Source organism: Xenopus laevis, chromosome 8L, assembly GCF_017654675.1.
Source record: "Xenopus laevis strain J_2021 chromosome 8L, Xenopus_laevis_v10.1, whole genome shotgun sequence".
Lineage (NCBI taxonomy): Eukaryota > Metazoa > Chordata > Amphibia > Anura > Pipidae > Xenopus > Xenopus laevis.
This window is the reverse complement of record NC_054385.1, coordinates 105,498,410-105,511,657: the sequence shown is the minus strand read 5'-3', so window position 1 is coordinate 105,511,657 and position 13,248 is coordinate 105,498,410. Positions and strand designations below refer to the sequence as shown.

Sequence of the window (13,248 nt, the reverse complement as noted above, 5' to 3'; positions counted from 1 at the left end):
GCTCTTAAATTTGCATTTTAAGCAATCTGGTAGCTAGGGTCCAAATTACCCTAGCAACCCTGCACTGATTTGAGAAACTGGAATATGAATAGGTGAGGGACTGAACAGAAAGATGAGTTATAAAAAGTAGCAATAACAATACATTTGTAGCCTTACAGAGTGTTTGATTAAGGGCAGAACTACATGCAGGGGCGTAACTATAGAGGAAGCAGACCCTACGCCTGCAGGGGGGCCCAGGAGGTATAGGGGCCCCATGAGGCCCTAATTCATATACAGTTTCAATAAATATTGGTAAAACCAGTCAACTGCTAAAAAATTTGGGGGCCTGTAAAATAATTTGCTGTGGGGCCCAGTAAGATATAGTTACACCACTGACTACATGGGCGATTTAGGTCCGATCCGACGCCACGAGACGAAATGCTGGCGTCAAGCCGGATGCGCTGGAAATAAGGTAAGAAATAGAAATGTCGGATGAAGTTGCAGTGTGCATGCGACAGTCGTGTACAACTTCCTACAACTTACATTATCTTTGTCGCATCCGACTTGACGCCAGCGTTTTGTTGCGTGGCATCTGATCGGACCTAAATCGCCCATGTAGTTCCACCCTTATAGAAGGAGTCAGCGACTCCTATTGGAAAGCTGCAAAGACTCAGAAGAGAAAGGCAAATAACTATAAAACTGTAAAAACATAAATAACGAAAACCAATTGAAAAGTTGCTTAGAATTGGTCATTCTAAGCCATACTAAAAGTTACCCTAAAGGTGAAGCACCCCTAATATTTTTTGCAGGAAAGCAGGGCTGCTTTGAAACATCAATGGGCTCAAAACTACCAATAATTATTAGGCCATTAGTCACCTGGGCCCCTGATAGTATCATGGGGTCTTAAGGTAAAAAAAAGACCCAGACCCACAGATGCCTGATGACACCCAGTTTAGTCAGAACCCCTCGTGATCCACCTAGGGCTGCTGCCAATGTTATTAAAAGGGGAAAAAGACTATAGGAAGACTCAGGCTGGTATTTATTTTAGAAAAGATGGCAACTCTAGGGCCTCCCAGTCCCCACCCTCTCCCAAAACCCACACCCAATTGTGACACACTATAGTGCCCCTGATTACAGCCCTGCCGCAAAGTGAAGTTATTGTGTCCCTGTAGGTGCCAGTTATTTCTATTCATGAATGTGAGCTGTCCCTGCACGTAGTAGGTGACAGTGAGGTTACAGCTGCAGCCAGCGTACAATGGGGTGGTTGTTATGAGAAGGAAGGGGTGAGACACGGTGGGAGTGACTGCGCTCTGTTACTGTGTGAGTGTTTTGTCTAGCGGGCATGGTCTCGTCCTTGTCGTGCAGTCATGTGACCAGCAGGGGCACCAGTGAGCATCCGGAGTGTGTGTCCCATTAGGTGAGTCTGCCGCCATGTTGTCATGCTGCGGCGTGTCCGGAAGGGGGCGCTCGTGCCGCCATGTTGCGTGTGGGCTGCGCTCGGACTTGTTGTGAGTGAAAGTTTTGCCGAGAGGGGAAGAGGTGGCTGTGTCACGGAGTGCGAAGGGGACTTGAGTGTCGGCGCTTGTCTATCCGCGTTGTTGGAGCTCTGTGGTGTATGTGTCCTCCTGCCGCTGCTGTTCCTTGCGTGTAGTGTTGCCTGTTGTCCCCCCGGAGGGGCGCGGTTGTGTCGCTGACTCGTGTCCCTTCCCGGTGGCGGGCCCTCAGCTGTCTATGAGCGCCCCCCCGGTGATCCGGCCGCCCAGCCCAGCGGGCACCGGCCTCTCCCTGCAAATCCAGATCGGCCTGAGCCGGGAGCCCGTCCTGCTGCCAGAGCCCGGGGAGCTGAGCCTGGGGGCCGTGCGAGAGATGGCCTGCTCCATCGTGGACCAAAAGGTAAGACTCCCCGTGTCATTTGTGCACGTGAATTCTATTCATGCCTTCAACCTGGCCTTACACTACAACTCCCAGCACCCCCTGAAGGCGGAAGGCTGCTGAGGTGAAGCACGAGTTGCAGGAGGGCTCCATTGTGGCATCACCTATTCAGGGCAATGTTGTGACCTGTGCCTCTGCAGCTGCTGATGCTACAACTTCATGTGCAGCCTGCTGGGAGTTGTAGTCTAACAACAGTTACAGCTCTATCTGTGTATAGATCATGTATTATTGGAACTACACACTTGAACTCATCCTACGCCCATTGTATAGGAAAACACACAGAAAGTGACATGTCTCCTGACTCTGGGGCAGCCCATTCATTGGCACATGTATGGAACAGGACTATTCCCACTCACTCACATTGGATTTACATGTAGGAAGACGTGCTTTCCTCTTTGTTACTTTGTTTTTCATCTTTCCATCTCTTGATCTTGTTGTTGCTTGGATGGGAGATTGACAGCTGTTGCCTACAGGATGGGTCCACTTTCATTAAGACAGGGTCCCAACACTACACGCAAGGAACAGTGTGTGGGGCCATCCTACGGGCGTCCCGATTAATATCTGGCTGAAAGTCGGGCAGATGCCGATCGGGCAGGTTAAAAAATCCCATTGGGTCACGGCCGCATCTTTTCGTTGATGCGGTCCCGCAATCCGACCACCCATATGCCCTCCAATAGAGTGTAGGATTCAACGTCTCAGTTCAATCACAAAAACTTCCGTCCAATGAAGCAAACTGATCCAAAGGTAGTGGTGGTGATGAACTTCAATAATACGCAGTGGGTTGCTGCAAAAGGTACTGTTTATTTAAACAGTATGTTTTTAGCATAGCTCTTTGTCAAGTGTCTGCCCTCCATTCTGATCCAATCAGAATCCGATCGGATCAGCCCAATATCGCCCACCTCAATGTGGACATATCAGAGAGATCCGCACGTTTGGTGACATTGTGTATGTTCACCTTTAAATTAACTTTTAGTATGACATAGGGAGTGATATTCTGAGACAATTTGCAATTAGTTGTCATTTTTTATCATTTGTGGTTTTTGACTTATTTAGCTTTTTCTTCAGTTTGCAATTTCAGCGTTCTGTTAGCTAGGGTCCAAATTACCCCTAGCAACCATGCACTGCTCTGAATAAGAGACTGGAATATGAATAGGAGAGGTCTGAATAGAAAGACAAGGAATAAAAAGTAGCCATAACAATACATTTGTAGAGCTTTTGTTTTAGATGGGGTCAGTGACCCCCTTTTGAAAGCTAAAAGGCAAATAATTCAAAAACTATAAAAATAAATAAATAATGAAGAGCAATTAAAAAGTTGCTTAGGATTAGCAACTCTTTAACATACTAAAAGTCAACGTGAAGGTAAACCTCCCCTTTAAGTCTCACTGCTCCAATGATCTGTACAGCATTTGTTATACACAGACAAAGCTATGGAATTCAGAATCTGGCCATCACATAGTCCTGTATAACAAGCCTGTCTTTGCTAGTTTACCATCTCTACACAAGTGATAGTTTTGGGTCAAGAATGACAGAACCCCCCCAGCTGCTATGGCCTGTGGGGTGTTGTGTATAAACAGATCTTGACATATCAGCTTTAGCTCAGGGATGCCAGGCCTGTATTCGTCCAGCTGCAGCTGAACTGCAGGGCATTGATTCACATCAAAAAGTGCTGGGGGTCTGTAGGGGGAATTGTGTTGGAGCTGGGCTGTTTTCAAGGAATTTGTAGCTAAAACGAAACTTAAAGGGGTTGTTCACCTTTAAATTAAAGTTAAGTATATTGTAGAGCAGGGATCCCCAACCTTTACAACCCGTGAGCAACATTCAGAAGTAAAAGGAGTTGGGGAGCAACACTAGCATGAAAAATGTTCCTGGGGTGCCAAATAAGGGCTGTGATTGGCCATTTAGTAGCCCCTATGTGGATTGTCAACCTACATTGAGGCTCTGTTTGGCACTGCACCTGGTTTTAAGGCAATAAAACTCACCTCCAAGCCTGGAATTCAAAAATAAGCACCTGCTTTGAGGCCCCTGGGAGCAACATCCAAGGGGTTGGAGAGCAACATGTTGCTCGCGAGCTACTGGTTGGGGATCACTGTTGTAGAGAGTTCTATTCTGAGACAATTTGCATTTTTATATTATTTCAGCAGTCTGGTTGCTAGGGTCCACATTACCCTAGTAACCATGAGTTCCAATATACATCTATTAAATCTTTTCAGAGGTTTAAAAGTTATTTGTAAATGTAAATGGAAGCCAGCAGGTTAGCCCTGGAGGAGAACTAACTACTACGATTGCCTCTTCTACCATTGCCCTAATAAAGGTGGCCATAGACGTTACAATTAAGATCTTTCCTGGAAAAGATCATTCGTTTCAAAACACGTGTAGAGCTGAATCGTCAGATCTAGAGATAGAAACAATAGAATTCTACCTGTATCTGACGATTCAGCAGTAACAAAGGCCGATGTTCAGGTGCCCGATCAGAATTTGCCAGCATGATCGACGAGCCGACTGATATTAGTCGACTCCTGCCATAAACGCACCGAATATCATATGAAATAGAACATTTTTTTGATTTTATCGGTGCGTCTATGTCCGCCTTAAGAGTCAGACCCAGAGAATAGAAAGGGGTGAAGGAATATTACTTTTCAGTAGCAATAACATTTGCAGATAACTTTAAAACCTTTGACTAACTCGGGTAAGGGGTCGCCGATTCTGTAAACTGTTCTAAATTGATACATTTGTTATATTTCAGAATCCTGAGTTTCATTACAGGCAGCTGTTAGAATTGATACAATAGTTGCTAATACTCCAGAGATGCTGCTGAGAAATGTATCAACTAAATGTTGCAAAATTGTAACAGTTCAGAATCTGTGCCTGAATTACTGAGCTGCCGGACTCAAACACCAGAGACAGGGACATTCAACTTTAAACTTAGATGTTGGAAAAATGATAAAAAATGGAAAACTATTGAAAAAAGTCTTTATTTCTGGTGAACAAACTGAAATCAACTGAACTAAAAAAAGTGTTTGGAAGGTGAACAACCCCTTTAGGGCATTGGCACACGCTGCTACTGGGGAAGATTAGTCGCCCAGCGACAAATCATTTCTTCTTCGGGCGACTAATCTCCCCTAAATGCCTTCTCGCCAGCTAGAATGTAAATCACCGGCGGGATTGTACTCAGAATGCTTCGTTTTCCAAAGTGAACTGATGACAACCTCCCACTGAAAATCATCAGATCGGCAATGCATGCAGAGATATTATCGGCAGCCGATCGACATGGCACAAAAAATGTAGGGACACTCCACACATGGCCCAAAAATCATACGAATCGAGGATTCGTACGATTATATGTGTACATCTATGCCAGCTTAAGCGATTTGAGTGCCATCCCGACGTCGATTTACATTCTAGCTGGCGGGAAGGCATTTAGGGGAAATCTGTCGCCCGAAGAAGAGGCGATTTGTCGCTTGGCGACTAATCTCCCCCAGTAGCAGCGTGTGCCACTGCCAATTAATTTATTTGTAAATGTAACTGCAACTGAAAGCTCTGTTTCTTTTTTCATGTGTGGCCTTTGGTTCTGGTTCTTGAAACAGTATAGCAAGCTAAATTGTTTCAGGGTCAGAACCAGCAGTGCAGATAGTATAAACTGCCTGACATTATATTCCATGTATCCATAACAATTGAAAATGTTTGATTGTATATTGCACCCGTTTAACTGTAAGTGCATTGAGCTCATTAGAGAGTTACACCCACTGCTCCCTTGGCAGAGATTGCCAGTTTCAGGGAGTAATACGGTATATAGTTACAGTAGCAAGCTGTGAGTTTCTTGCAGTGCATACAGGGAGCCACTCAGCATTGCAAATACGGTTTGTAGTTGTAATACAACCTTGTTTTGCAAATTACAAACAACACAGGTGTCTGGTATGTGCTTAAGTTATAGGTTGTAGGGAGGAGCCATTGAGCTGCACACTGATAATGTTATGCAAGTAGGGCTCACGTTCTGCCTGCACCTTATAGGAAGATCAACTTGTGTGAAAAGGAAGAGAGGAAACGTGATGAGCAGGAAAAAGGCTGAAAAACTAGTTGAGAGTCGAAAGGAAGTGTGTGCCTCGATGTAGCTTTATTGAAAACATTATAGGTACAAACACACAGAGAACACTGGTATAGAAGTGAGCGAGTGTGTGCTGCACAGTCCCTGACAGTTGAAACGTTTCTGAGTATCAGCATTATTTCAACAGGGAAAACAAAAACCTGACTCGCATCCTTTCAAGAAGCAGTAACATCAAACTGAAAGCGTTACAATTCAATAGAATGTGCTTTTATGCTTGTGCTTGAGAAAGGGCAAAATTAAGCCCGAAACGTTGCCTGGTTGTCTGACCTATTAAATTAAACGTTTCACTTTTGCATCAGAGGCGCTACAGTGGTATTTTTTCTTGCATTTCTATGTAACCCCTGACAACGGTTTCCGGACTGCTTTGCAAGGTTATACGAGGTGGTTGAAGCACAATTTCTACAACTCTTGTCCATTTACCCCATAACTGGTGATATTCTGAGACAATTTGCAATTGGTTTTATTTTTTACATTTAATGACATTTTGCATTATTTAGCTTTTTATTCAGCACCTCTCCAGTTTATAATTTCAGCAGTCTGGTTGCTACGGTTCAAATTGCCCTAGCGACCATGCACAGATTTGAATAAGAGACTGGCATATGAATAGGAGAGGGCCTGAATAGAAAGACGAGTAATAAAAAGTAGCAATAACAGTAAATTTGTAGCCCTACATAGCATTTGGTTTTTAGATGGGGCCATTGACCTCAAGCTGGAAGAAAAAGGCAAATAATTAAAAAAATATAAAAAAGAAAAAAATGATGGGCAATTGCAAAGTTGCTTAGAATTAGCCATTCTTCAACATACTAAAAGTTAACCATGTACAGTGTACAATATATAATGTCATAATAATATTAATAATAATAATATCTAATAATAATATCTATACAATAATGGATCAAACAAGGCTTACAGAATAAAATGGGATCCGAGGGCCCTGTTCCGAGGAGCTTACAAATAGCAGTTTTGCCTTGTAGTATCCTGTGGTCTTAAACAAACTGGAATCAAATGTCATTTGTGGTTCTTTACAGCACTAATAGGAACCTCTCTTATGTAAAACACGACATTTGTTCCCAATATATTGTATGTAGTTACTAGATGGGCAGATGCACACACTTTAAATGTTATACAATATTTTAATTGACCTTGTAAAGAGATGCTGGGAAGCCAGTGTTGCTCCAAATGCTCTTGTACTACCCCCACGTTCTGTTAAACTATAATTCCCAGCTTTCAAGGTGGACTTTTACTTCAGCAACTCCCCACATCCAGCGTCAGCCTTGAGCCCACCGGGGCCCCTATTTCAGAGGCCCTTGGGTCCCCCCAGCCACAAACCTCTTGGGCCTCTGCCCCAACCCACCCCCTGCGGCAATCAACCCCCACCCCCCCAGTGTATACCTTACTAATCTTGCGGAAGCGAACAGGCTCGCACTCTCTCTTGAATGAGCGAATAGAACCAGGTAAAATTAATTTGTCCTAATGCATTAAAGTCAATGGGTGTTTTTTCTTATGGCGACTTTTTTTGTCCTAATGCATTAAAGTCAATGGGTGTTTTTTCTTATGGCCACTTTTTTTGTCCTAATGCATTAAAGTCAATGGGTGTTTTTTCTTATGGCCACTTTTTTTGTCCTAATGCATTAAAGTCAATGGGTGTTTTTTCTTATGGCGACTTTTTTTGTCCTAATGCATCAAAGTCAATGGGTATTTTTTCTTATGGCGACTTTTTTCATCCAATGCATTATAGTGACTTTTTTGTCCTAATGCATTAAAGTCAATAGGCGTTTTTTCTCGGATAAATTTTTCCACCAGAGTTTTGCAGTTAACACAACACAAAAATAGAATATCAAAATAATTGCACGTAAGACTGATTGCTGATCATTAAGAAACAAAAAACGGATTCTTGTAGAGCTTACAATATTCATAAAACAGGAGGTTTTATGTACAATTTAAAGGACTAAATCCATTTTTTTCCAGAATCTGAAATTAAAAAGCAGACTTCAGATCAGATATACTTGCTTAATGTTTGCAGTATCCAGCTGCCATGCTTCCTAATGTGGCAAATACAGCCAGTGTGTTGTTGTAAGTGTGCCACACTGGGTGTCCTTTTGCCTTTTTTTTCTATTCCATGTATTTAGCCAATTACCAGTGGGCTTGCACTCTGTTTCCTCAACATGATGGATTAGCAGGGTTTCTCTCTGTCAGGGTTAAGCTGCTTAGTGCTTTTCAGTGCAAGGATTTTCCTTCCCTTTCCCTTTTGCACTTGGCACACTGGCAGGGTATTACATTTGCAGAGAATTACAATGCTGGAGAGGCAGTCATTTCCTCTGCACCGTAACAAAGAGAATTTTGCTTCTTTAGGGTGCTATTTATGTACAGTAAGTATTGGTCTCAGCTTATGAATGTGCATGGTCAGTCTCTGCTGTATGAAGGCATGCACACAGACGTTCTTACATACTGTAAACACTGTGGGGTTTGCCATGTGTTGGAGACACAGATAACACTGTTTACAAATGGATGTTGGCTGCATGTACATAAGCACTATGGCAATATCTGACTCAAATGGGATTGTGTCGCTAGCCTAAAGCTGCCCATGCTTGCCACTATCCACTCACTATCCATAGCATTTTATTCAGCATCTTCTACTTTCAGCAATTTATTTGCTAGGGCACAAATTACCCTAGCAACCATGCAATGATTTGAATAGGAGACTGAAACATTAATAAGAGAGGGATGGGGTAGAAAGATGAGTAATAAAAAGTAGCAATAACAAAAACAAATTGTAGCTTAACAGAGCATTTGTTTTAAATAGGGTCAGTTACTCCCATTTGAAAGCTGTACAGAGTCTGAAAAAGGCAAAGAATTAGGGATGCACAGACTCCATATTCGGTTAGGTATTTGGCCAGGATTCTGCCTTTTTCAGTAGGTTTTGGCTGAATCCTTGTGCCTGGCTGAACCAAAATCCTAATTTACATATGTAAATTAGGGACTGGTAGCGAAATCAGGTGACTTTTTATCATTAAACAAGGAGGTAAAAAATGTTTTCCCACTTTTTAATTTCCTGCCCGTAATTTGCATATACAAATTTGGGTTCCATATTTGGGTGAATGTTTCGCAAAGGATTCAGGGATTTGGCCGAATCCCAAATAGTGGATTTAGTGCATCCATACAAAGAATTAACAAAATATAAAAGACCAATTGAAAAGTTGAAGACCAATTAAAAAGTTGCTTAGAATTTGCCATTCGATAACATACAAAAAGCTAACTTAAACATGAACCACCCCTTTAAATAAGATCTTCTACTGATGCATGCCACTGAATTGCATGTCTGTATGGACTGAACCAAGAGCTTTCTTTCTTTTTTTTTTGATGGCTTTTTCACTCATAATTTTCTGCCTGGTGTTAGGCGCTGCTTCCAGATGCTCCCCCCTCCTCCTCCTCTTCTTGATTCTCCGGGAATTTAGGAGGGGTGAAAGACATTTCTCATTTTACACTCCTCCCCCTCCATCCGGGCATTTAATCCTTTTTGCTGCCAGAGAGCACTGTGGCACATTGCAATGGAATGCACTGTGTGACCTGCTCCTAGAAAAAAACCTACAGACCCTGTCCCACGCAGAATAGCATCAAACATAAACTTACACTTCATTGCTTCTGTTTAACTAAAGGATGCGAAAAGAAGGGGACGCATACATTCGTTTTACACAGCCCGAGTGAAAATAGTTTCTCTAAACCTATTTATTGAGATTTCAAGTAAATTATTTGTGGAATTGGGTGAAGAGGAATGAAGTTCTTTAAAATCGTTTCAAAATACCTGAACTTCCGACCATTCATCACAGACTGAAAAATATTTACCCCATCCTCCCTTAAATTAGTGCACGTACTTTGATGTGAGGATGATCCTGTATAGTACACTGGAAACATAAAGCAGCTAATTGCCGACTCTTTGTTGTACAGCATTTAACGAGTCTTGTTTGTCGTCAGTGGAAAATTTCTCTTCTTGGAATGTCAGAGCTTGTTCAGCCTGGTTGGTGTAAAATATCTGTTCCAAAGTAATAACCCTGGGGTGGTGGAAGCAGCAATATTGTAGAGGGCCCAGATCACGCCTTTCAAATATACATTGCAAGGAAAACCTGGCTTCTTATTCTGTGGCCGGACAAAGTCTAAAGGTCCCATAGACGCAAAGATTTTTCTTTTGCGAACGACCGATTTTATCGAAATCCGACCAATCTGTCAAATTATCGTGAAGTTAGTGGGACTCGAACAATCGTACATATTATGATTTTTCATCCGACATCTGTCAGAAAATTGATCGGCCGTCTTAAAAATTTATCGGCCCCTGTGCAATCTATCTATGTTTTCAGGGCCACGCAGGCAGCTACCCTCAGTTTTCCTGGTAATATCGCCTGAAATGGTCTTTTTAGTTGATGGACAAATCGTACATTTAAACGATCGCTTCGAGATAATCGTGGTCTCACGATAACGAAAAGATCTTTTAAAGACCTTTACATATGGCCAGCTTAAGGCCATAGAATAAGGCTAATATAAGAAAATAAATCCTTTATGAAGCATACCTCCCAACATTTTGGAAATAAATGAGGGACAAAAAAAGTTGCCGCGCGTAGCGTAACATTTTTTGACCCCACCCATTTTTGACCTCACCCATTTTTTGTGGCGACCATGTTCATTTTACAAAATTTTGCAGGTTATAAAAGTTTGAACATAATTTTTCAAAAGTATCTTATCTTCTGTTGTGGCTGTTCTGGGCTCTCTGCCAAAAGCCAATTAAGTTAGAAACTTTGTTTCTTTTTCTGGCTGTTCAGTGCAGAGAGAAACGGGACTTTCCATTATAAATGAAGGACTGTGGGTTGAGCTATCAAATGAAAGAACTGTACCTCTAAAAACAGGACAGTTGGGAGGTATGATGAAGCTATATTGGTGCGATATGCCTCATACAAGTCCAGGTTTATGGTTAGTGGTTTGTCTGTAAATTATATTCCAACAGTTACTATGATGGTATTTAGGGGTCCTCTATTTACTGAATATGATGTCATACTGAGAAAGTATGCAATTAGCTACACAAAATTTTTTCAGTATAGGCAGGTGAGTGCAGGGCTGTACCATTTTAGGAACAAAAAGGAGAAGGAAAGTTATTTTACATTTCGGGTGCCTAAAGTTAGGCACAACCAAGTGGTTATATTTACTTACCTGACACCCTGGGCCAGTGCTCCTATCAGCAGAAAATTGCACCGACCTAGAGTTCTGCCAGCAAGCACCACGGATCGATTATCTTCTTCATTTTTAGGGATGCACCGAATCCAGGCAGAATTCTGCCTTTTTCAGCAGTATTCGGATTCGGCCGAATCCTTCTGCCTGGCAGAACCGAAAACATAGAGGTAAAAAATGTTTTCCCCTTCACACCCCTAATTTGCATATGCAAATTCGGATTTGGTATTCGGCTGAATCTTTCACAAAGGATTCGTGGGTTCGGACGAATCCAAAATAGTGGATTTGGTGCATCCCTATTCATTTTTCAAATTTCCTGGGGCAGACTCATGCGCAGTAGAATGTAATAGCCATATTTTTTCTTATAGTTCGGCTTTACACTCTACTGTGCATGTGCACCCGCAAGAAGAAATAATAAGAAGAAGGAAGCCCTGTGGTGCTCTCTGGATAACCCCGGGCCAGTACAATTTTCTGCTGATAGGAGCACCGGCCCAGATGTCAGGTAAGTACATACAATCACTCGGGGGCGTCAAATTTTTGGCAACCCCAAGTCCTTTAAATGGACCTCTATGGTTTATCAGACAGCACTATAACTAAAGGCTGCACTGAAACCAAACTATTTTGCATCCTCTTCCATCCTTACTGTTGTCTCTTGAAACAAGATAACATAGACCCAGAGCAGCAGAGAGTAGTGATATCTCTGACTTAAAGGAACAGTCCAGTGTGAAAATAAAAGCAGGAAGTAGTGTTCTGGCTATTATGTTACACATCCAGTCACTCCAGACTTTATACCTTACATTTTTGGCTAACTAACTTTATTAGAAATATTTTGCACAGCCTATATTTACCCAGTTTTTATTTTTACACTGAACAATTCCTTTAAACATAACTCTGGTAAGAGGTTATAGATGGTAGTTTTGTGGCTTAGGGTTGGAAGCTGGTTACGTTTTCATGACCCTCATATCACTAATAGATGGACTGGATCTGCACTGATCCAAATTCTTTTGCAGGTAACTACCAAAAAGAAGGGGTTGTAATGGAGAACTAAAGGGATAGACAAAATTCTTTTTTCTATGGCTGATAGTCCTTTAATGCTGGCCATACAAGTGTGTATTTTGGGTGAATGATCCCAACTGGTATCTCCCTGCCATGGATATTGCTTTTTTTTCAGGCTTTAAATATCGCAATCTAGTACACAATGTCAGCCTACAGTTTCAGTCTTTTGGGCTGCCCTGTATGGCCAGTTGTTTATTCATCTACAGGCTACTCAATTGCTTACCTAGGAATACTGGCCAGTGTATGGCACCCCCTTAATAAGTAGCAATCCCAACCACTTGGGACTGCCCCATTGACAGACTATAGCCACAGCCTGTTCACTGCCAAAGATATAGGTCAGATAAATAGGCTGAAATGTATGTGCCTTGGGGAGAGCTGGATTATATATTTATTTGCACAGAGTGCTATACTTCTGTACTTACTAGAGTCATTAGTAAGGGTATGGAATCTGTTATCTGGACACCCGTTATCCCGAAAGCTCAGAATTATGGAAAGGCCGTCTCCCATAGACTTCATTTTATCAAAATACAGTAATCCAAATTTTTTATAAGATTATTTCTTTTTTCTCTATCATAATACAGTAGCTTGTACTTGATCCCAACTAAGATATAATTAATTCTTATTGGAGGCAAAACCAGCCTCTAACGTTTACATGATTTTCTAATAGACTTACGGTGAAGATACAAATTATGGAAAGACCTTTTATTCTTAAAACCCCAGTTCCTGAAAATCCTGAATAACTGGTCCCATAACTTCCTTTTTGTCACCTGTAGATTTCAGTGAAACTTGTCAATTTCTTCTTTAGTTTTTAACTTCCTGTGCTATTTGACCTTCCATACATAAATTCCATATAGTACATGTTGACATCTTCCCCATCATCATTTGCTGATATAGTGCCAACAAATTACCTGCTGCTTTACATTCATTTATATTAAATAGGTGTCTTGCATTTGAGTCTTACAAGG

At 41.8% G+C, this 13,248-nt stretch overlaps 1 protein-coding gene across 2 annotated transcripts in view; it reads left to right on the top strand.

The window, feature by feature from the left end:
- The first annotated feature begins 1,180 nt into the window (after positions 1–1,180).
- Positions 1,181–13,248, top strand: part of prkd1.L (protein kinase D1 L homeolog) — an 88,828-nt gene continuing 76,760 nt past the window's right edge. The window contains exon 1 of one of the 2 annotated variants that reach the window (XM_041573339.1): positions 1,181–1,872. In XM_041573339.1, the coding sequence (XP_041429273.1) occupies positions 1,711–1,872 (162 nt within the window). In that variant the 5' untranslated portion in view covers positions 1,181–1,710. The remainder of the gene's footprint in view (positions 1,873–13,248) is intronic. The other variant, XM_018229061.2, reaches the window with a different exon arrangement.